This window comes from Trichosurus vulpecula, chromosome 6 (assembly GCF_011100635.1).
Source record: "Trichosurus vulpecula isolate mTriVul1 chromosome 6, mTriVul1.pri, whole genome shotgun sequence".
NCBI lineage: Eukaryota > Metazoa > Chordata > Mammalia > Diprotodontia > Phalangeridae > Trichosurus > Trichosurus vulpecula.
The window spans coordinates 203,835,454-203,861,336 of NC_050578.1; the positions used below are offsets into that span (position 1 = coordinate 203,835,454).

At 36.9% G+C, this 25,883-nt stretch overlaps 1 protein-coding gene across 4 annotated transcripts in view; it reads left to right on the plus strand.

Moving 5' to 3' along the window:
• KIAA0232 (KIAA0232 ortholog) overlaps positions 1 to 25,883 on the plus strand; it is a 103,947-nt gene that overhangs the window by 70,787 nt on the left and 7,277 nt on the right. For 3 of the 4 annotated variants that reach the window (XM_036763052.1, XM_036763051.1, XM_036763054.1), the window contains 3 exons: positions 4,850 to 4,916; positions 6,127 to 6,208; positions 8,785 to 12,082. In XM_036763052.1, the coding sequence (XP_036618947.1) occupies positions 4,850 to 4,916; positions 6,127 to 6,208; positions 8,785 to 12,082 (3,447 nt within the window). Of the gene's footprint in view, positions 1 to 2,612; positions 2,694 to 4,849; positions 4,917 to 6,126; positions 6,209 to 8,784; positions 12,083 to 25,883 lie in introns of those variants that run through there. The other variant, XM_036763055.1, reaches the window with a different exon arrangement.

Genomic DNA, 25,883 nt, shown 5'->3' on the forward strand with positions numbered 1-25,883 from the left:
TTTCTGTTGGAGGAAATGGGGTGCCACTGGAGTTTCTTAAGCGGGGCAGTGACATGGTCAGACCCGTGCTTCAGAAGAATTAATGTGGTAGCTGTGTAGAGGATGGACTGAAGGTGAAAGAGCAGGAGCAAAAAAACCAACCAGGAGACTGTTGGAAGGCAAGGCAGGAGACTGGCTCTGCTGTGGATTACTGACTGTTGTATGAACGTGTTCACTAAGTATAGTGAGGTCATAAGGCACTTAAAGGGAGAAGCAAGCGCTTTGTTTAGTTTTTGTGGGTATATCATAATGCATAACCACAAACATTTATTTATTTATGTATATGCTATGAATGTGTACTATGTAGAGTGTATTAAGTGTATATTATGTAGAAAAGTGGGAACAGAGCCACCCTTGGAGTAAGGATCACCTGAGTCCAGTTTCTGCTTTTGACACGTACTAGCTGTGTGACTATGAGCAAATCACTTAGTCTCTCAGTGCTCCAGTGACTGGCTAAAAGAAAGATACCTATGAGTTGCTGAACTACACTAGAAGAGGGAGTTTCCACGTACCAATGAAAGATTAATTAAAGCATTTTCAAAGGGACACAGAGGGAAAGGAGCCTCATTACTCAACTGACAATGTTCTCCCCACAGTTACCAGTGATCTCTTAATTGCTTACTTTCACACCTTGACCTCTCTGTAGCATTTGACAATTGACCATCACCTTCTGGATCCTCTTCCCTCTTCCCTCTGGCTCTCTCCTGATTCTCCTTGGCTTACTCCTCCTCATTCTTCTTTATTGGTTCTTCATCTGTATCTCTAACAGCAGGTGGCCCCCCAAGACTATGTCATGGTCTCTTCTCTTTTCACTCCATGTTCTTTTACTTGGTGATCTCCTCAGCTCTCATGAGTTCAATTATCATCTGTGCAGTTGGTTCTCAGGTTTATATACCTAGCCCTATTGCTGGGCACCTTTTCTTTTTGAGCCCCAGTCTTATATCACCATTACCTTTTGGACATCTTGAACTAGATGTCCCATAAGCATCTCAAATTCAACATGTCCAAAACAGAACTCATTATCTTTCTTCGCAGTCCCTCCCTCTGAACTTCTCTGTCACTGTTGAGGGCACCATCATCTTCCCAGTCACCTAGGCAGTCAACCTCCACGTCATCCTCAACTCCTCATTCTCACTTACCCCACATGTCCAGTCTTGCTAAGTCTTGTAGTTGTTAACCTTTACAGCAATTCCTGTATATTCCCCCTTCTCTGTGAACACAACCACCAGCCTGGTGCAAGGCCACTGTACCCTCATGCACAGACAGTTTCGATAGCCTAGGCCTCCTGGCCCCAAGTCTCTCTGCTCCATTCCAAACTGCACTTAGTTGCCAAAATGATTTTCCCATATCACCCAATGTCTGCCCATATCGCAACCTTTCCCTCTTCATTAAAGTCCAATGGTTCCCCATTTCCTCTAGGACCACATATAAACTGTCTTTGCCATTTAAAGACCCTCAGAGCTTCTTCCTACCTTTCCTGTTTTCTTCCCTCTCACAGCATCCAACCAGCAGGCTACACTGCCTGTTCCTTGAACATGACACTCCATCTCTTGACCTTATGCCTTTGCCTGGCTGTACCCCTTGCCTGGAATGTTTTGTACCTCTCCCCTATGCCTCTTAGCTTCTCTGTCTTCCTTAAAGACTCAGATCAAATTTTACCTTTTGCAGGAGGTCTTTCCTGGTCCCCAAGGTACTAGTGCCTCTCCCTCTCAGACTAATTTCCCTCATTTCTATATCATCTTTTATTTACCTAGTAATTTACATATTATCTCCTGCAGTAGGATGAATTTTGTGAAAGCAGGGATTATTTATATATTTTTCTTTTAAAAAAAATATGACGGCAGTTCATCATTTCTTATATAGTCATTCCTCTTCCCTGTTCTTTTCTTCCTTATCTTGAAATGTTTGTAACTTCATGGCTATTTTTATAATTTTCTTTGAAAAAATAAAGGACAACTGGACTTGTAGTCAAAAGAACTGGGTTTGAATCTCAAATATATCACTAAGGGGCTATGTATCTATGAGCAAACTATTTTAACTTTTAGGGCCTTAGTTTCCCTCTCTAAGGAAGGGATACTTTAAATAATTTTAAGATACCTTTTAATTCAAGCAACTCTGACTCTTTGCTTTCGTGGAGAATCTTAGAGTAAAATGCAACACTGTATTAGAATTTCTGCCCTTTTTTTCCTCCTACACATACAAGATAAGTACTTTTTCATTGCTTTTGATAGTAGTAAGACAATGTTAGTGCCTGGCAGGGAGGATGTTGGTTTTGACTTTAAATAAAACTATGATTTGATCTGCACTGAGGATTCAATGTTTACTGGTTCTAAATTTAAATTCACAAACAGTATGAAGCAAAAGCCTGTGATGTCACCAACAATTATATCAACATTCAATCAATTGTGATAAAAATCATTTGAATACATTTAACCTCTCTGAGATGATGTGACACTGAGCTGCAGGCATTTGAGAATGCCAAAGCAGAGGAATAAGCGATCTCTAGAGGCTGGCATTCTGCCCCAGAGACTGTTTTGTAGCCCAGGCGTGCTCTACAGAACAGAATGCAGCATGTCAGCTGACACAAGTATTAGTTTCAGGATCAGGAGGAAATGGAGTGTAATTCCAAAAGTTGTCACTCCTTGAAAATTATGGTAAGCCAATTTTTTCATACAGAATTATTAAGTTGGAGTGATGGCAACATTTGGTGCTAACGTCAGCCACAGGTTCTTCTTTTAGGTTTTTCATGGTCTTTAGTGGGCAGCAGAGTAAAAGTGAGAGGAAGATTTGGGGATCTTTTCCCTTTCTCCCTGTCTGTTTTTCCTTATAAAATCTATTACATCTCACACATGAAATGTAACTATTGATTTTTAATGTTCATCTTTTCATCGTAATGCATTTCTAGCTTCTTAATCTGTGTAACTGTATGATTGCTTATTTAGGTTATTTTTAATACCAGTGCTAAGTCATTTTAAGTTAAGCAAATGGTGTAAAGTTTTATTTTTAGACCTTCAAGGTTCCAGTGATGGTGATGAGTTAGAGAAGTGCTTTGTCATGTATGCTTGTTCTAATTGTTTTAAAACTAGGAAGACCTGTTTAAACTTGTAGTTTAAATAAGACTTTTATCCTTTAGATGTAAGCCTAACGACTCAACTTCTTTAGAAATCTATCTACCTATGTTTATAAATTTTCTGGATTTTATTTCTCCCTGTTTTTTTAAGAAATGTAGTCACACATATTACACATTCTTTGATGAACAGATATCTAGTTTCTTGACTTTTTAAAAATTGGCTTTCCCTCCCCATATCATCAAGATTTTAGCTATTGATTTCTCTTTGCTTTCTCTAGTGTGGTGTCTACCCTCAGCCTTCCCGGTTATTCCTAATTGTATCACCCTTAAAATGCAATTAATTCAATAATAGATTTATAATTATATATTTTAATTGAATGTACATAACAATAACCTACTGACCAGTCAGATGTTTGTTTAAAGTTTCTGTTCTGCTGTCTATGTATTCTGTTTGTTGCTTTTTGGTTTTTGTTTTACCAAAAGTTAATTGTATGCTTCTAGAAGTCAGGGGCTGGGTCTTTAAAAAAATTGTTTTTTGGTTATCATGCTTATTACATGACAAATGGAAAGATACAATGTATACTTTTTATGGACATATAATTTTATCCATATTTTATTTATATAATGCCTTACTTTGCCCAGTGAATGAGATCATGTTCTTTAATAATAACAACTGACACTTATACATTGCTTTAAGGTTTTCAGCCCAGGCGTGCTTTAAGGTTTTCAGAATACCTCATATACATTGTGTTATTTAATCTTTAGAACACCTTTAGGTAGATGAAGTTTTCCCAATTTACAGACAATGAAAATGGGCCTTTGGGAGTAAGTGACTTTCCCTGTGATCACATTGCTTGGCTCACAGGGGGATTTGAAGCCAATGCTTCTTGATTCACTTGCTCTTTACTTAATCAGGCTGCCTTCAGGAGATTTTTTTTTTATTTCATATGATTCTCATAACTTTGTGAGGTAGGTAGTGTGCCAATATTATCATCCTTATTTTACAGATTAGAAAATTGAGTCTCAGAGAGTTGCCTGAGGTCATGTTGTTAGAAAAGAGACAGCATTTGGATACAGTCTTCTGAACCCAAATGTTATACTCTTTCTCCTCCTATTTAGCATCATGGAATAGGGCTATAATGAAGAGAATGTGTAAAATCTATCATAAAAACATTGTATTTTCTCTGTTTGATTGTGGTATTGTTGTCATTTACTTTGAGCAAAGGTTGCTATGTTGGGGCCACACTTTTCTAGTTCATTCTATTCCATTTGAATGTATCATCTGACATGATAAAATATTCTCTGAATACCAGGTTTCAAGTCATATGCTTTCCCAGTTTATCATTTATTTGGGTTTTTTTTTAGCAAGTAATTTGCACCAGACCCTTCAGGATGCTGCCTTTCATGAATGTTTTATATCCCTGCCAAGCTTCTCCCCAGACCTCCAGATGCACTTGTTGAGCTCAGCATCTGACCAGGTCACCCCCCTCACTGCTCCTGGGAAGGGGTGTCCAGCAAAGGGAATGTCATGCTTTTTGGGTTGGCAGGTTTCACCAGCAAGAGGCCAAGCAAATTTAAATGGGCTAGACATACTAGGAAGATAACATATTGCTAACTATATATATATTTATTTATTTGTAAGACTTGTGAGAATTATGTATCAGTAAGTATCAAAACAAATACTATAATTTTCCAAACTTTATAATTGGTCATAACTTGTCTATTTCTGTTCTTATACAGAGCTCTGGGATTGAAACTTTAGTGGAGGAGCTCTGCTCCAGACTGAAAGACCTTCAGAGTAAGCAAGGTGAGGGACTCATATTTGCAATGAATGGTTCTAACATACAGCAGGTTCATAGATCTAAGAACTTAAATTTGTTATTACCTTGTTATTACCAATCAAGGAAAGCATAGACAAATTCTTTTTGATAAGTAGCTGTCAGTGAATCAACAATGCAGCACCGTGCTGTCTATGGTTTTCAACAATAGATAGTGATAATGAAATTAGATCCTTTATCTTCTTCATGCCGATCTAGGAAAGCCCCAGAACCCAGATCGTTCTTGTTGTTGGCAGCCATTTTATTTTGTTTGCATGATGACCTGGAGTGGCAAAAGGTTTCTTTTTCTTAACCAAGATAAATTAACTGCTAATTTAGTTTTACAGCTAACTTTATTGTTTCATTTTAGAAGTAATTTGGAATCTGACAAACTAAAGTATCAGGAAGTGGGAGATATATGTGTATATGTCATGAGTCCCCACAGTACAGGGGACAGATATACATACATGTGTGTGCATGCATTTGCACACACCCCATATGACTCCTTTTGCAAGTATTAGAAGGAACAGGTTCTTCACAAAGCTAAGGAGCTCTTTGTCCTATTGTTTTTCTTATTGTTACTGACTTCCCATACTTGCTACCTGTATTCTTGCCTCATGCCTAAAACAACAGTAATATTTGGCATTTTATCAGAGGACACAACTGGAGTCATGCTGGGAAGTCCCTTTTGCTACTTAATGCAATAAAATGTCTGTATTGTCCTAGACACTAAGTAACTCTTAACCTGTCACATTAAGACATTTCCTTAAACATTTTAATTGGTTAATTTTAGCCAATATCTGGCATTGTAAAGTTCATGTGTCTTCAGGATTTCAAAATGGTGAAATAACATTTCCAGGATTTGAAACAGATGTCTATGTCTTAAATCTCTAAGTCAGTTTTATATCAGGAAAACTCAAAGGACTTCATATTATCTAAATATACAAGTGTATACACAATTAGTAACAGACACAACTTCTGAAAATCTCTGGCCTTTAATTAATGGCAGTTTTGGCACAAGAAGATAGCCCTTGACAAACATGACAAGTGTTTTTTTAATTATTGTTGCTTTTTAAGTAGAGAAAATATAACCATGTTCTAGATAAATAATAATTTATGTAACTCCTAATTGAGAGTTTTTGAAATATAAGCAAATGAATGTTTAAAAAGTGAAATAAAAATTTTTTTGTTTTATAACAGAAGAGAAGATTAATAAAAAATTAGAGGGATCTCCTTCTCCAGAAGCAGAAATATCTCCCACGGCAAAGGATCAAGTGGAAATGTATGTGGAATTTTATTTTGGTTTTTTGTTTGTTTTTGGAGGGGAGAAGGCAGGGCAATTGTGGTTAAGTGACTTGCCCAAGGTCACACCGTTAGTACGTGTGTCACGTGTCTGAGGGCGGATTTGAACTCAGGTCCTCTTGACTCCAGGGCCGGTGCTCTACTCACTGCGCCCCCTAGCTGCCCCTATTTTGTTTTTAAAATGTGAATTTAAGTTGGTTAAAACCAAATTAATAGGGAAGAAAAAGTGTGGTTTTTAGTTTTCACATTTCCTGGAGGCCCTGTTTATATATACATACTTCTTTTCATGTTTTCTATGTTAAGTATTAAGGTAAGCTATGTTTAATTGTGTGGAAACAGCCATTTATGTTTTTTAAAAAGCAGAACAAAATATTTTATACCTACTTCAGCTCTGAATTTCCTTTTCATCCAAGAGAATCAAAATACTTCAGACAATTACTTCATCTTGAATAGAGATCAAAGCTAGATAAAAGAGAAGTATTATTCTATATTTTCAAATAGGGAATTTGAGGGTTAGTCCAAATTGCCCAAGGTGATATGGCAAGTCTTTAGTAGAATTTGACATAGAACCAGATCACCTGATCATCACTGTAGTTGCATCCATCAGATTATGTCATAAGACTCAATGGCTGTGCAGTACATGATTAAAGTAAGTACTGTGTTGAATGAGTTTTCTAATAAAACCACTGCATTCAGAAGTCCATTCATATTAACCTACTCTCAAATGTATTTGTTGGTCAGATGATTTCATCCTACTGTGAAAGGGAAAAGCTCACATACAGAGTACACATTTAAAGAGCAGGAGAAGCTTAGATCATCATTAAAGATCTTGCAAAAGCTCATCTTTGCAATTGTGAAAAGAGAAAAATCACTCATTTTAATAATTCTGTTCGTTTTTAAATTCCAGACCTAGTCTCTATAAAATATTGACTGTGTTCTCCAACTTGACAACGAGTCAGCAATGAATTCTTTTTGAGTACGGCCTTACAGCCAGCTGCTCCATCACCAAGATTTAGTATTCTCGAGATTACACTTGAAGAAAATCAAAAACCTTTCTAAAAATTATTTGTGACTTGTTAATGTGTGCAGTTGTTTTGCTTTATACTTTTCAAAATGCAGTATGCTATTGTCCAACCTTCCAGCCCTACAGTACAATTAATTTGCTCATTCAGCCAATGTTCAAGTATCTCCTGTGTACAAAATACTGTGTTAGGGGCTGTGAGGAAGTCAGAGATCAATGAAATTTAGTTGCTGAGTGGTGACCCTCAGGCACTGTATGCAATACTTTGAGGAAAAAGTAAAAAAGAGATTATATGTGGGATTGGTATAGTGGAAAGAACACCAAGCTTGAAATAAAAAAAAAAACTTGGGTTCAAATCCCAGATTTGGATCTTATAGTTGTATGATTATGAATAAGTCATTTCGCTTTCTGAGCCTCAGTTTCCCTATTTACAAGATGGGAAGAATTGCCAAGGGTGTTATAAGACTAATGTTTTGTAAACTTTAAAGCATTGTGTTAAAATGATTTTTAATTGTCAGTAATGTTTTAGTGGACTACCTTATATCTCATCACCTCATGCTTGAATTACTAAAGTAGCTTCCCTAACTCTGTCCCTTACCTATCTGTCCTTTATACTCCTGCCAGATGAATATTACTCAGACATTGCTTTTTTCACTTTGTTGTCCTAATCAGAAACCTTCCTTGGTTTCCAATTTCTTACTATCGAAAAAGAAAATTTTTCTGCTTTGCTTTCAAGTCTCTCAGTAAGGGAATTCTATTCTATTTTGTTTCCTACTGTACCACTGGCCCCATAAGAATTGTATTATAACCAGGCGGGTTTCCTAAAAGCTTCATGAATATGACATGCTTTTGTCAGATCATGAGATTTAGAGCTAGAAAGCTATTTGGTTCAACCTCTTCATTTTACAGATGAGGAAACTTGAGGCCAGGAGAGTTGGTGGCATATCTAAGGTCACATGGACCTTGTAGCAGAGCTGGTATTCAAAGCCAGGTCCATTGAATCCAATCCAGAGTTCTTTCCACTACACAATAGTTATCTCAATAGCTTTGTTTATATTTCTCTTGTCTAGCATGTCTTCCCCTTTTATTACTCCAAATTCTACTTATTTGTTAAGGCCTAGCTCAAGTCCCACCTCCTCCATGTGGACTTTCCCTGCTTAGTCTAGCCCTGGGTGATCTCTTTCTACTCTAGAATATTTGATGATAGTCTGTATTGTATTGTTCACCATTACTTCATGGGTATTAGTCTTATCACTTCAGTCTAACTTTAAGCTGCACCTTGAGGATGGAGACTATCTTATCTTTTCTTTTGTACTCTTCACCTAGTGAAAGACTGGAAACAGAAGGACTTATGTGATTTAGCCTTAACTATATTTCATTGTATTCTAATTCCTTAAATTGGTTATTCGTAAGTGGTATATAGGTCATCCCTTTTACTGGAATACCCAATTTTCTGATGCCATTCCAGATAAGGGAGAATTAATCGTGCTTATCTTTTTTTAAATGCTAATTTTTCAAAGTTTCTTTACTTTTAGGTACTACGAAGCATTTCCACCACTTTCTGAGAAACCAGTTTGCCTGCAAGAAATCATGACCGTATGGAATAAATCTAAAGTTTGCTCTTACTCTAGCTCATCCTCATCATCCACAGCTCCACCAGCTACCACAGACACATCCTCTCCCAAGGATTGCAATAGTGAAAGTGAAGTCATTAAAGAGAGAAGTAATGAAGTGTCCAGCACTGTACATGAGCGAATCCAGCTGAAAAAAAATAAAAATGAGAAAGAGAACAAGTTTAATAATGGCACAATTGAAGAGAAGCCTGCTTTCTACAAAAAGCAAACCCGACACAAACCTGAAGGAAAAATTCGTCCTCGATCCTGGTCTTCAGGTTCTAGTGAAGCAGGCTCAAGTTCAAGTGGTAATCAGGGAGAATTAAAAGCATCAATGAAATGTGTTAAAGTGAGGCATAGAACACGAGAGATTCGAAACAGAAAAGGGCGAAATGGTCAAAGCAGGATTTCTGTGAAGACCAGTGAAAGGGCTGAAAGAAAGTTTCATGCTGGAAGTAGCAGCAGCAGTAGCAGTGGGTCCATCAAACAGCTGTGCAAAAGGGGCAAAAGACACTTGAAAGAAATTGGAAGAAACGATCCTGGCAGCACAGAAGGAAAAGATCTGTACTTGGAGAGCAGAAATGAAAAAGAATATAAAGAGGAGCCATTATGGTATACGGAACCAATTGCAGAATATTTTGTTCCTGTGAGCAGAAAAAGTAAACTTGAGACTACATACCGAAACAGGCAAGATACATGTGATCTAACATCAGAAGCAGTAGAAGCATTGTCAGAATCAGTGCATGGTCTTTGTATTAGCAACAATAATATTCATAAAACATACCTCGCAGCAGGTACTTTCATTGATGGTCACTTTGTAGAAATGCCTGCAGTTATAAATGAGGATATTGACCTCACTGGGACCTCATTATGTTCTCAACAAGAGGACAATAAATATTTGGATGATGTTCATCTGTCAGAACTAACACACTTCTATGAAGTGGATATTGATCAATCCATGTTGGATCCTGGTGCCTCAGATACGATGCAAGGAGAAAGTCGGATTTTGAATATGATTCGACAAAAGAGTAAAGAGAAAACTGATTTTGAGGCAGAATGTTGCATAGTGTTAGATGGAATGGAGTTGCAAGGGGAAAGTGCAATATGGACAGATTCTACCAGCTCTGTTGGTGCTGAGGGGTTAATCTTGCAAGACCTTAGTAATTTAGCTCAATTTTTGGAGTGCTGTTCATCTTCAAGCTCTGGTGATGCAGATGGGGAAAGTTTTGGAGGTGATTCTCCTATTAGACTCTCACCTATCTTAGACAGCACAATGCTTAGTTCACACATGCTTGCTGGCAATCAAGAGCTCTTTTCAGATATTAATGAAGGGTCTGGTATAAACTCTTGTTTTTCAGTGTTTGAAGTGCAATGCAGTAATTCTGTTTTACCATTTTCTTTTGAAACACTCAACTTGGGAAATGAAAATACAGATTCTAGTAGTAGTGCTAATATGCTTGGAAAAACACAGTCTAGGTTGCTAATATGGACCAAAAATAGTGCCTTTGATGAAAATGAACACTGTTCCAATCTTTCAACAAGAACTTGTAGTCCATGGTCACACTCAGAAGAAACACGTTCAGACAATGAGACTTTAAATATTCAGTTTGAAGAATCCACGCAGTTTAATGCAGAAGATATTAATTATGTAGTTCCCAGAGTCTCCTCAAATTATGTAGATGAAGAACTTCTAGATTTTTTGCAAGAAGAAACTTGCCAGCAAAATGATAGAACTTTAGGAGAGATGTCTAATTTGGTTTTCAAAAAAAAATCTAAACTAGAATCTGTCTGTGGTATTCAGCTAGAACAAAAAACAGAAAGTAAAGACTATGAAACTACACAAGTTTGTAGTGATAGCAGTCCACCGGGAGATGGCTACAGCTCAGGGGTTATTAAAGACATTTGGACAAATATGACAGACAGGAATTCTGTAGCAATGGTAGAAATAGAAAGAATAGATGATGAGTTGTTTTCAACAGATGTAAATAACTACTGCTGCTGTTTGGATACTGAAGCTAAAATGGAAACCCTCCATGAGCCTAATAAGGCAGTGCAGAGATCAGAGTACCATCTATGGGAGGGACAGAAAGAGAACTTGGAGAAAAGAGCATTTGTTCCAAGTGAGCTATCTAAGGTAGATGGTGGCGATTATACTACACCCTCCAAACCTTGGGATGTAAACGAGGATAAAGAAAATGCATTTATTCTTGGTGGAGTTTACGGAGAACTCAAAACATTTAATAGTGATGGGGAATGGGCAGTAGTACCACCTAGTCACACAAAAGGAAGCCTACTACAGTGTGCAGCTTCTGACGTAGTGACAATAGCTGGTACAGATGTCTTTATGACCCCAGGAAACAGCTTTGCACCAGGTCACAGGCAGTTATGGAGACCATTTGTATCATTTGAACAGAATGATCAATCTAAGAGTGGGGAAAGTGGATTAAATAAAGGGTTTTCTTTTATCTTCCATGAAGACTTACTAGGAGCTTGTGGTAACTTTCAAGTCGACGATCCTGGGCTCGAATATTCATTCTCCTCCTTTGACCTAAACAATCCATTTTCACAAGTTCTTCATGTAGAATGTTCATTTGAACCAGAAGGGATTGCATCTTTCAGCCCTAGTTTCAAACCTAAATCAATCCTCTGCTCTGATTCAGACAGTGAAGTTTTTCATCCCAGGATATGTGGTGTTGACAGAACACAATATAGGGCTATAAGGATTTCTCCAAGGACTCACTTTCGCCCAATTTCTGCATCTGAACTGTCTCCAGGAGGAGGAAGTGAGTCAGAATTTGAATCTGAAAAAGATGAGGCAAATACTCTTCCTTCTCAAGTTGATGTGTTTGAAGATCCACAAGCAGATCTCAAACCCCTGGAAGAAGATGCAGAGAAAGAAGGGCATTACTACGGAAAGTCAGAGCTTGAGTCCGGAAAATTCCTTCCCAGATTGAAAAAATCTGGAATGGAGAAAAGTGCTCAGACATCACTGGATTCCCAGGAGGAATCATCTGGGATTTTGCCAATAGGAAAGCAAGATCAGTGTTTGGAGTGTAGCATGAAAGAATCTTTAGAAACAGAGCATATAGAAAACTCAGAAGTGAATTGCAAAATATTGGCACCTTGTGAAGAAGAAATAAATAACTTTTGCAGTTGTAAGGCAGGTTGTCAATTCCCTGCATATGAAGATAATCCTGTTTCTTCAGGAGAGCTAGAAGAGGTATGTATTTGTGTGTGTGCGCGCACCAGCACACATGTGCTTGCGTATGCATACATGGATACAAAGTTAGCATTTTCATATTGGTCATAGAGTGACAGATTTAGTAACAGTGATATCAGGCAATTGAAAAGGCAACTAATAGTTACTGAAAAGCAGGCTTAGAAATATTGTAGCAAAATCATTTGAAAATATTTAATCTTTCCACTTACGTAAAACTTTTATCCTTGTGGGTTTAGAATTAACCTGAGGCTTAGTATGGTTTGTGTCATCAGTAGACTTCATTTGTGTTTATTTTCCCCCGTTGGAAATGTCAGCATTTTAAACAGGTCACAGGTTACCTTAACAACAGCTTTTATCGCTTTAAGAATACTTAATTTGTAAAGTTCTACTCTGTTGCTTCATTGTGTAGAAATGATGCTGGGTTGTCAACCATTATCCCAGCATAACATAAGCTCTAGAAGGTTCTACCAAGCAAAAGAGACTTTGAGTAAGGACCTGGTGATGGATTGTACATCTTCAGTACAAAGATCGGCTAGTTAAGTTCAGAAAGGTTTACCAGAGGGTTGACAACCAGGTATTAAATTTTTTTAGCTATAGCATTATGAAGACCATCTACAGGGTAGAAGGACTATAAATCTGTATTGGTTGAAAGAAATTATGATAAAATCATAGATCTTTGAAATTTTAAAGTATAACACATAAAAACTAATTTATTAAATAGATATATTTATGGATGGTTATTAGTGTTACAGAAAGTACTTTTGCTTTAAAGAAATCTTTATCACTGGGCTTCTTTAAATAGCAAGCTGCCCTGTGTACATTTAAGACATTCAGTTTGTATAGAAATAAAGCTCATACATATTCAGGAACATATTCTTTAAGTAAAGCCAAAGTATGATCAAACTCTAGTTGATGTTCCCTAACATCATTTTTGTAATAATACTGTAACTAGCTTATAACCATACCCCTTCATAATAGTGTAAAATTCCAATGTAGCATTTTTATCTAGTCATCTGTGACACAGGTAGAATGGTCACTGACAGTCCAAGCTTGCTGCCACCCTGTAATATTTCACTTGCCCATTTATTTTGATGGAACCTGTTAATAATGTTTGTCAGGGTATTCTTATGTACCTGTACAAAGTTTTGTGGGAAATGCTACTAATATTTTTATTGCGTATTATTTTGGGAAATTTTGCATCAGTTTTAAGAAATTCCTGTTAATATATTTTACTGTATTTCATTAATGGTAGTTCTCATTTCCTACTAATATATTACCAAGAAATGATTTGAAATCCAATTGATTCTTCATAGTAATGGTTAATAATAGGCTTTAATCTGCTTTACAAAAAGATAGATTGTCATGTTACTTTTTAAAGCATCCATAAGCATGGCGATTCCTATGCCCTCCATAATGGCAGTTTTTTGGAGAAATAATTGGGTGTATACTCACAGCTGTAATAAGAGAATAGGTGAGTGTTCATTATGCAGCCATTGTTAGGTGTTAAACAAAGAAATCTTGTATAGTTTCTAGTTAAGCAACAGTGACATGGCCAAAGAAGGACTTACGTACTAACAAGGTGAGAATAATCTAGAGGAAAAAGCAGGCACTTTTTGTTTTCTGTTCATCTAGATTAAATAATATTTTAATACTTGAAATTTCATAACCATTATAAATTACTATTATTCTTTCTTAATGTTTATTATTAATATAATCTCTATTAATATTACTCTCCAATGACAACTCTTAGCATCAGGAATTTGCCATAGTTTATGCCTTATTTTTAAAATACTAAACTGATTCTTTTTTAAAGTTACATTTTATATTATTGTCATGATGTGTTTTTCCATACTGGATACTTAATGATTTAAGAATTAGAACTGTCATAGATAAAAACCGAGAGTTTTGAAATTTAGATCAACATCCTTTAAGGTCCACTAATAAAATTTTCATCTTTTGTATTTGAAATACAATTACTTTCTTAAATTAGTTCATTAACTCACTGCCACCTGATCTTATAAGCTCTATTTTTTTAAATTACTAATTCTGAGTGCTTTTTTAATTACCTTGGAATGGTATATGAGTATTAGCCAATTTGTATTATTTTCATTTTATGCTTCATTGCTCATTCACCTAAATCTATCTAATTTAAGTATGTAAGGATCATGATCCCATCAGAATTTCAATACCTTTGTGTTAAACTATACTTTTAAGCATTTCATGTTGTGTAACAATTCAAATGTCAATATTAAAAGTTCAGTATATAGATCAAGAATTGGTCCCTGGTAATCCTCAGTATCACAATATCAAATATAATTTTAGAGCTGAAAAGAACTTGAGAGACCATCTACTTCACCTCCTTTATTTGATAGATGAAAAAACTGAGATTCAGAGGGGTATGACATTGACTGTGCCACATGGCTAATTAGTAATAAAGTTGAAGTTAAAATGATGGCCTTCCTGCCTACTAATCTAGTGCTTTTTCCACTATACCATGTCTGTTTTAGAGCTCATCTTTAGCTTTCTTGTATCCTGTATAATTTACCTGCTTTTTCTGCATTTTAATTTTTTCTCACTGAATTTGTCTTAACTTCTCAGTCCATCATCGGATCATTAGAATTCCTAAAACTGTATTTTAAAGCAAAGTAACTAAATAACATTAACTGCATGGGAAAACTGACATTTGAAGTAGTATGGGGGACATAGAGTGATATTAGTTTCTTTTTATTCATCTTATTCAACCATTTTTTGTATGTTTCATATTCTTCTCATGGATTTAGTATTTCATTTGGCTTCACAATGGAAAGAAAAGAAGAATGAGACCCCACATTATACTTTCTAGTTTGTCATTGTATCTGTGTGTTAAGTTTGTCAGAAGTCCTAATTTTTCTAGAAGAGGCCTTAGCTACCAATCAAATGTCAAGTAGACATTTTGGAATCATCCAATTATTTATATCTTTACAGGACTTACGAGCAATTGCTCTGGGTGCCTTTGACACTCCAGCTTAGAACAACAGAATCATAGAGCTGATTGAAACCTTCAAAGATTATCTAGCCTAACCCCCTTATTTTATAAATGAGGAAGCCAGTGCCCAGGAAAGTTGAAATACACTGAGGTCTTATAAACCAGTTAGTGACAGAGCAAAGAGAACAACGCAGGTCTCCTTACTCCTAGGACAGTGTCTTTTCTATATGTCACACAAAAGAAACCTGGTCAGCTTTACAGAGCCCAAAAGATAAACCCCTTTTTAAAAAATTCTTAATAAAGGGAATTTTTTTGAGGGTGCAAACCTTTCTTCAAATGTCAAGCTCTTTCCCTTCTTCTGTGATACGTGGAAGAAAATTCAGGATTCAGTCAGTCAAAAAGAATTTATTAAGCACTGTGTTTCAAGTGGTGGAGATACACAGAAAGGCAAAATGATCATCCTTATTCTAAAGGAGCTTGTAGTCTAATGGGGAGACATCTTGTAAGCAACTGTGTCCAGATAAGATGTATACAAGATTAATTGGAACTAATCAGCAGAGGAAAGACACTAACATTAAGGGAGATCAGGAAAGGCTTTCTGTAAAGGTGGAATTTTAGCTAGTACTTGAAGGAAGTCATGAGGTAGAGATGAAGAAGAGAATTCCAGACATGGGGAACAACTAGTGAAAGTGCATAGAGTCAAGAGCTTGAAGATCTTGTTCAAGGAACCAGTATCATTGCGTTGCAGAGTATTTGTTAAGAAGTAAGGTGTAAGAAAACTTACCTAGGAAGGGTCTAGGTTATGAAGGGCTTTAAAAGCCATATGAGATTTTATATTTGATTGTGGAGGTGAGACGGAGCCACTGGAGTTTATTGAGTTGAAGAGTGACATGGTCAGAAGTGTAGTTTAGGAAGATCAGTTTGGCAGATGGACTGAAGTGGGAAGACATTTGAGTCAGGGAGCCATCTCTTACTCTCAAGGTTAGGTATGTGTGTACTTTAGTTATATTTGTTTTATAACTAAATTACAGGAGACTTTTTTAAAGGACTTTGTGAAATTTTAAGAATTAAGTGAATTCGATTGTTTGGGAAAATGTATGCCTCTTCTTAATTTAACTCAATTTTGCTAAAAATCTGGAGAATATTCTTCAAGGATTTATTAAGCATCTACTGTATGCTAGAGACTATGGCGTAGTTGCTCCCCTCAAGCAGCTTACATCCCAATGGGGGTGGGAGGAAGGGTGGTATGATTTGCACATAGATTGATTATAATAGAGGATAGGAGAAAGGGAAAAGAATAGGTGGCACCTGAACTGAGACTTGAAAAAAGTGAAGGATTCTAAAATGTAGAGATGAAGAGGGAGTGAATTACAAGGTCAAGGTATAGCATGCACAGATGCATATAGAGGCTAGAAAAGGGATGTCGGATCAGGCAAAGGGACTAATACAATAATCCAGGGACTATTACAGTAATCCAACTGAGAGGTCATGGCAGTGCCCATGTGACTACAGGGAAGAGGACGAATTTGAGAAATGTTGTCAAGGTTAAAATTCACGGACTTTGGCAGTGATTATATGTGCATGGTGAGGAAGAGAGGTTATAGATGACTGAAGTTTCTCCTGTGGAGAATGGGGTGGTACTATCAACCAAAGGGAAGTTGGATAGAACAGGGAGTTGAGGAGGAAGATAGTGATTTCACTTTTTTGGACGTGGGAGTGGGATGTTCTCCTGGCACCAAAAGGTATAGGTGTCTAAAAAGCATTGGAGATGAAGGACTAGAAGAAAAGATTAGAGTTGGGTATATAAATTTGTGAATCATTTGTATGGAGGTGAATGTTGAAAAGTAGGAGCAGAAAATATTGCCAAGAGTATAAAAGTACAGAAAAGGGTCCAGGACAGAGCCTTGGAGGACGCTTAGGGAGCAAGAGGAGAATGAGGAACCAATAAAGAAGAACAAGAAGGTACTGTCAGAAATAGGAGAACTAGGAGAAAACAATGTAACTGAATCCAAGGGAGAAGAAAGTATCAGAAGGAGAGGATGGTCAGCGACATTGAAATCTGTAAAAAGGTCAAGGACAATGAGATCTGAAGAAAGGACACTGGATTTAGCAATCAAAATATCTTTGGCAGTCTTTGAAAGAACTGTTGCAATCAAGTGCTGGGGTCAAAAAGAAATCAGATTGTAAGGGCTTGAGGAATGAAGAAGTGAGGAATTCAAAGACAAAATCTTAGGTATCAGGAAAGGTATTCAAAATTCAACATAAAACTTCCTACTCATTTACAGAATTGTCTTTATCTGCACCTGGAATACTTCCTTTAGTCTGGTTGCTACACCTGAAGGAAGACATGAAATGAAGCTAGAGAAGGTCCAAAAAAGGACAATTAGAATGAATGATGAAGGAAATGAAGGGGTACCCATATGGGAACTGACCTAAGATTTTAAAAAAGGTGGGGGGCGGCAGAAACTGAGCTGGTGTGTCCTCATTTCGGAACGATTCTTAAGTACGTGTCTGGGATGAAAACAGACTTGTTCACCAAATCAGATACCTAGAACTAACTTTTCCTTCTCAATGGTGCCCAAAGCTCTGAACTTAAAGCCAGAAGATCTGGGCTGCAGTTCATCTCTTTGTACCCTCACTTTCTCACCTTCACAATGGACATAATATTTGTGCTACCTACTTCACAGTGTTGTTATAAAGAAAGCATTATGTAAACTGTAAAAGATATTATATATTCATATTATAAACAGGCAAAAATGGAGTAAAGAAATGACACGGTAACAAACTTAGGGAACTTATTGCTTCTAGGAGGTGGTATAGTTTCAGTAAGGTTTCTAGTAAACCAGTAATTGCTGTCCAGCAGATAATATATATTAATTAATCCAATAATAATAACTGAAGAAGGAAATGGCAAGCCACTCCAGTATCTTTGCCAAGAAAACTCCATGTAGGTCATGAAGAGTGAGACTACTGAAACAACTGAACAACAAAAAGCAGGTAATAGCTAAGTCATATCTGTTCTGGGATTGTAATTTTTTCCCCTCATATCCAGTTTGGAACATTTATTTTTATTTAAATATTTTATTAAATATTAGACATTGAACATCAAAACCATCAAGTAAAATTGTTTAGTAACTTGTAAGTCATGTCTGACTCTCTGTGACCCTGTGGACCAAAGTATGCCAATACTGTCCATGGAGTTTTCTTGACAAAGATACTGGAGTGGTTTGCCATTTCCTTCCAGTTTATTTTACAGATGAGGAAACTGAGACTTGCCCAGGGTCACACAGCTAATAAGTATCTGAGGCTGGATTTGAACTCAGGTCTTCCTGACTCTAGGCCCAGCCCCCTATCCACTGAACTATCTAGCTGCTTAGTAACTACTTATGTTTTGATCCATATCAAAGTATCATCTTTATAACAGTAGTTTTTCAGTTACTCTAAGTTTCCATCAGGATTATTTATTCATTCATTCTCATTCACTTTTATAGTGTGTATGCCATTCTTCTGGTTTTGCCTTTTTTCTCCAAATTATTTCATTACAAGTCTTTACAGATGTCTTTGTATTTTTCATACTTCACTATCTTAATTGCTGTATAGTATTCCATTGTATTTAATGGGCTTCATTTTATTGAACTATTTCTGTTTTTAAAAATTTAGATTGTTCCCAGTTTATATGATTTTTATCTGTAACATAGTTGAGTCGATAGCTCTCTTTTGATGACACTTTCAGAGTCTCTTTGCAGCACTGTAACGGTGGCTCATAAAGCATGATTATTTTTGTAACTTTCACTGTGTACAGACAGATTGCTTCCAAAAAGATTTTACATGTTTGCAGTTCTACCAGGAATGAGTAAGTATACTTGTTTTTCCACAACCCCACTTTTAATTTTTATTTTTTTTGCTTCTTTCTTTTTTGCCAATTCGATGAGTGTGAATTTTTGCTTAAGAATTTTTTTAAATTTTGTATTTTTGGCTATTATTGACAGCTGAACATTTTTTTCAAGTAATTATTAATTTATATTTCTTCTTTTGAAATCTGTTGCGGACCAGGAAATCACCATTCCTGTTTCAAGTATATTCCCAACCTTTTGTGGTAACGTCACAAAAGTTATAAACCATCTCTTAAGGCTATTATCAGATAGTAAATGAATTTACCATTAGTCTCACCTCTAGTGACATCTCTTATGTAAGTTTTTAATGGTATTTTACTTTGTGTTTTTTTTTGGAGGGGGGGAAGGCAGGGCAATTGGGGTTAAGTGACTTGCCCAAGGTCACACAGCTAGTAAATGTGTCTGAGGCTGGATTTGAAGTCAGGTCCTTCTGACTCCAAGGCTGGTGCTGTGCTCACTGTACCACCTAGCTGTCCCAATGATAATCCGTTAAACAAAATGTTCCTCTGAAAACATAAAAGGTGTGGGACGAGTCATAGCATATCCAGGTTTACCCTTAAAATTGTGATGAAGCATAATATATACATCGCTTTAGTGGGAAAGCACTGGCATAGGAGCCAGAATGCCTAGACTCCCTCTTCACCTCTACCCCTTAGATTCCTAGTTTTCTTCAAAGCTCATCTCAGACATGTGTTCTGTATGAAGCCTTTCTTGATCCTCCACCCCCCAGTTACTAGTCCTTTTCCCCTAAAAAATACCTTGTATGTATTTTGTAAGTATTTGTATATGTGTATGTTGTGTCTTCTGATGGAATACAAGCTCCTTGAGGGCAGGAGTGGTTTCACTTTTCTCCTTGTATCTTCAGGTTACAGTGTTGGGAACCTAATGAGTGTTTAACACATTCTTGTTGATAGATCAATTGAATGAATGAAGTACTTATCAAAGGCTTGCTAATGGATTGTGCTGAGCCGTAGGGATTCAAATAGAAAAGTAAGACAGTCCCTGCCCTCCAGGAGCTCACTTTCTAAAGGGGTGGAAACAACACAAATGAAGAATTCAGCTACAAATGGAATGGAAAAGTCCCATCATCCTCCAGATGCATCAGCAAAGCAGATGTTAGTGCCCCTTCTTTAATATCATTTCCACTGATAAAATCTCATCAGTTTTTGATGTTTGCACCATTGGACAGTGTTAAGGACTTTGGCAGCAAGAACTTTAATTGCTGGGTCAACTGTGGCCAGTGACCATAAGCACTAGCAGGAGCAGTGGCCATCTACATCTCCACAGATGCTGTTTCCAAGTATGCTAGCTGAGGGCATTGGGCTGGAAGCATTTCTACTCCCTGGACTCATGAGTTCAGGATCCAAGCCTGTCCCCATCAGAGTCTGAGGGAAGATGGTGGTTAAGGTAGTGGTGGTGGTGGTGATCTGACGTGCCTGGCATATGGTGCCTTGCTGCTTCAGCTAGGCTGGCTTGCTGGCCCATTCTCCACATCAGTCACTTCCCGATATGATGACTGTGAGGGCTGGGCTAGAAGCAAGACTGGTGGTCTGGGAGGTACTGCCATTCCCAGGGCTCCTGTGTCTACCTGACTATTAGCAATTGGTCAGCAGTTGTGGCTGATGGTAACGAGGGAGGCGAGCTCCCTCTCCATAATAATTTTTCCCCTCTATGACAGCTGTACTGCAGAATTAGTGCCTGGGAGGTGCTTTTTATAAATCAGTGGTGGTTCTAGAGGAGGGAGAAACTGCTGTTTCCAAGATTGTTGGGCTCAGGATCCTGGACTGTTCCATCACGGTCATAGAGGACTTCCAGCTCAGTAGTAGTCAAAAGTCAGCAGCCAAAAAAGCTAAGGTGATCTGAGGTGTGTGTGTATGCATGTGCGTGCGCCACATGCATACACACACATACACACACACACACGCTACCCCTAGAATATTAGGAAGGTTTTCATTATACCAAGCGTAAGTTTATAAATTCTACATTTTGCTCCTTGTTCTGGACTCTGAGGCCAAAAAGAACAAGTTTAATACTTTTTTCCATGTGACAGCCCTTCAAATACTTGAAGACAACTATCATGTCTCTATTAAGTCTGCCATCTTTCTTTAGTCCTCTCTCCTTCCACACATACACTATATGCAGGGTGTCCATAAAGTCAGCGTGCAATTTAAAATAGTTGTAACTTTGTAACTATATGTGATAGAAAGAATCTGTAAAAAGCAAAAGAAAGAAGAAACACTTAAGTTTTTATTGTTCTTGTTAATTTTCAACATATCCACCATCATTACTAATACAAAGGGTAATACGATTCTGTAGTTCGTGGAAAACATTTTCAGGCTGATTTTCAGTAATGCCAGCAATCACATCAGTTATCCCAGCTTGCAAGTCTTCTTTAGATCAAGGTTTGGTTGAATAAACATTAGTTTTCACATGCCCCCACAAAAAGAAATCCAGTGGAGTCAAATCTGGCGAACATGGAGGCCAAGAAAATGGTAGATTTTGGACAGCAGTGGTAGATTTTAGTTCAGCCAACCAAAGAACACAGTTTACTTTCTCTTCTAATGAAGCCATAGGTCAACAGTAATCCTGAAAAATAAGTAATTTTTAAGTTGAATTTCTAAAAATAAAATAAACATAAAATTTCTAAAGACAAAAATAAACTAGATACATCAAGCTTTCTAATCCTTGTTACAGATTCTTTCTATCACATACAGTTACAAAGTTACAACTATTTTAAATTGCACATGGACTTTATGAACACCCTATATATAAAAATTATGTGCAATATAATATACATACTATATATAATAATATGTGTAGTATATATAATTTTGCCTATGTCGTATAGTATGAGACACAGTGGAAAAGTAGGTTTGAATGGAAATGTATTTTGTATGACTATACATGTATAACCTATGTCAAATTGCTTGCCTTCTCAGTGGGGAGGGGGGAAGGAGAGAATTTGGAACTCAAAATTTAAAAAAATGTTAAAGTTGCTTTTATATGTAATTTGGAAAAAAAAGCATAAAAATAATTAAATGCCTCCCCCTCAAGAAAACAAAAGTAGGTTTGAGTTAGATTTGGAAGGGCTTTACTGTAACTATATGTATGTATTTCTGTATGTATGTATATTACACTATGTATTACTATACTATGTAGTATATATAGTGTATAGTATGTGTAGGTGTGTGTGTGTACATGTGTGTCTACACGGATGTATTAGTCCTAGACGAGAAAGCATGTGTATGTGTCTAGGACTAAGGAAGTGATGGTTCTACTGTATTGTACCCAGTTGTAGACATTGATAAAGTGGTGCCCTCAAAGGAGGGCAACCAGTTTGGAGAAGGGCCTTGAGTTCATACTTGATGATGTTTGATTAAAGAAATTGGTAATATTTATCCTAGAGAAGAGATTTAATGGAGACATGATAGTTATCTTCAAGTATTTGAAGGGCTGTCACATGGAAAAATAATTGAACTTGTTCTTTTTGGCCTCAGAGTCCAGAATGAGGAACAGAGTGTGGAATTTACAAAGTAGCAAACATAGACTTGATGTAAGAAAAACTTTCCTAATGATCTCTCACTGGAGTTCTTCCAGCCAAGGCTAGATAACCCCTTGTTAGATATGTTGTGGGAAGCAATTTTTGTTTTAAGTATGGATTAGATTAGATGGTCTTTTGAAAATCCTTCCTATGCTGAGCTACTTTGATTCTGTGCTAGGTTGGCCATAAGCAAAGATGTGAGGGAAGGCATTTTAGTTATAGAGAGCAGTGTAATAAAGCATGGAGGAGGGAAAGTTTGATATTCAAAGGTCAGCCTGTAGCAGAGTTTTGCTAGGTCTTGGAATTTGAAATATGGTGGACAAGTAGGTTTGAGCTAAATTTTGAAGAGCCTTTAATGCCAAGCAATGGACTTACAACTTTATAATTAGCAGACAAAAGAGGGATACTGAAAGTTTTTGAGTAGCAGAGTGAGTTGAACTAAGTTATGCTTCATTAGGAGAATTGATGTGGCAGTAATATATATGATGGATTGGAGGGGGAAAAACTAGAGTCAGGGAGACCCATTAGGAAACTGTTGGTAAGCAGCCTCAACTAGAGCAGTGGTAGTAAGAATGAAAAAGAAGGAATAGAATCTTCTTTTTTTAATTTAATATTTTATTTTTCCCCAATTACATGTAAAAACAATTTTAACATTCTTTTTTTCAAATTTTGAGTTCCAAATTCTTTCCTTCCCTTCCTCTCCTCCCCTTTTAATTGAGAAGGCTAGCAATTTTACATAGGTTATGTATGTGTAGTCATTCAAAACACATTTCCATGTAAGTCATTCTGTGAAAGAAAACACAGACATAAAAAAATAAAAAGTATCTTTGCTCTGCATTCAGCCTCCCCCAGTTCTTTTTCTGGAGACGGACAGTAACCTTCATCATGAGTCAAGAAGGGTTATAAATTCCATAGAAGGAATAAGATGTAACAACTAATTAGATTTGTTAGATGTGGGAGTAGGAGGAATTAGAGTTGACTCAGATTATAAGCATGGATGAATAGTGATACTATTGGTCAGAATAAGGAAGCTTGGAAGAAGAAATAGGTTTTGAAGGTAAAATCATGAATTCAGTTTCACTTGTTGAATTTCAAATGCCACTGGGATATCTAGTTGGCATATACAGCAAGGCTCTTTGAAATGGCAGTCTCAGGCCCAAGAAAAAGGTCAGAGCTAGAGATGTAGGTTTGGAAGTCACCTACATAAAGATAATAGTTGAAAATTTGGGTTAATGAAATGTGTAACGGAGAGTGAAGAGAGAAAGGAATAGCACCAAAGATAGAACCTTGAGGGAAGGGGATAGCACCTGTGTTCAAAGAGCTAAAACAGAAAGAAAAGTTAGAAAGGAGATAAAAGTGGAGCAGGAAAAGCGGCACAAGAAAAGAATCAGAAAATATTACAGAAGCCAAGAAAATAGAGAATATCAAGAAGGGCATGGCAAATCATTTCAGATGATGCAGAGAAGTAAATAAGGCCAAAGACTGAGGAAATACCAGAGCACTTTCCAGTCAAATGGTAATATTAGAATCCGGATTTCAAGAAATTGAGATATAAATGGATGGTGAGGAAATGGAGGCATTCAGTATAGACCACCCTTTGAACAAGTTTGGCAGAGAAAGGAAGAAGGAGCAATGGGAGTCGTCCTTGAGGGAAGGTTTTATTTTTGTTTTCTGGAAAAAAGAAAGTTGAGGATGACACAAGAAAGAAGCCAATAGAAAGGAGTATTGAAAATACAGCTAGGGAAGTTATAATTGAGTGACATCCCAAAGGAGATGGGAGGCAATAGGATCAAGTACAGGTGGAAGAGACAGCTTCGGCCAGGAAGGCCACTTCTTCCTCAGAGACAAGAGGGAAAGAGAAGATGGATGAAGACAGAGAAATTTTTTAATATAAGCACATAAGAATAAAGAGATGGAGGGTTAAAGGACTTGCTGACCTTGATAGCTTATATTTATGTAGTATTTTAAGATTTATGGAGCATTCAGCATCTTCAGTGAGGCAACGGGAAAAAGATTAGGTACTATAAGAGAATAGGATAGGGAGTTCATGAGGCAATGAGCTGTAGTAGAAAAGACCTCAAATTTAGAATCCAAAGATCTGGTTTTGAATCCCAGCCGTTCTACTTACTAGTATTAATGGGAACAAATCACTTCACCTCTCTTTGCCTCAATTTACTGATCTGTAAAATAACTCATTTGGATTAGATGATCACTTCCCCTGCCCCCCCACCCTCTGCCATGATCTCTTAAATTCTCTTCAAGCTCTAGATCTGATGATCTTGTAAATGGCATGTGAAAGGGTTATCAAGCAAGGACTAAGAGTCTAAGACCATGCAGTATAGTTTATAGTGGATCAAATCCTGATTTTTCTGCTTTATTTTATCAGTGTGCTTAGCAAACCCAGGCACATGCATATGGTGAGTGTTATATAGGATTGGGAATTAGCAGGGCTAGAATGATGGAAAGTCATCAGAGCAAAAAAGATCCTCTGATAGTGAAAAGCCTGCTGTTGAAATGAATATCCATGGAGTTTAGGCTGGGTAGGGAAGTAAGAGAAACCAAAACAGAGGTAGTGCATTTTCACAAAACAGAAAGGCAAGAGTATGAAGAATATGTACAGCACCAACAAGGGAATGGGAGACAAAACATAGAAGAATTTCAGAGGAGATTGTATGGATTATGGTTTAAAAGGAGAGACACCTGTCTTCTAGTAGGGCCTCGTAGTGGAAATCTCCATGGAGCCAAATTATTTTACAACTAGAGATCAGATACTCAGGCATTCTATGGATGGATGTTGGTTTTTCACATTTTCACCATAGGTTTTTATTGTATTAATATTTGCATCCAGTTTCCAGTATAAGAACTTTCAAAGAAATATTTACTTTATATAGTATTTCTTTTTCTCAGTTTTCTGATATTAAGTATCATGGAACCACAGGTCACATAGTTCTAGAACTAGAGGGGATCCAGAGGCCATTTGGTGAAATCCCCTCATTTTACAGATCCAGAGGCCATTTGATCAAATCCCTTCATTTTATAGAAGAAACTGAATCCAAAGGAGGGTAAGTGACCACCCATGGTCATACAGCTAGCATAAACATCAGAGGTGGGATTTTTCTCCAAAGCCAAGGTTCTCTCCACTATTATCACAAATTTCCTAAGTATGGTAGTACATCTATGTAGTAGTTCTTAAAATCAATACTTTATACGTATTCTAGTACTATACTAAATTCACCTCTTAAATAGCTTCCCAATGTCCCATACCAGTGGTTCTCCTGGTCTGTTCTCGGGATGATCCCTTTTTAAGATGAAAAATTTCTGACAAGATAATTGTATTATTAGTATCCAGTAATTGGGAAATTCTATGTAATGAGGAACTCAGTATTATATATTCAGTAATGC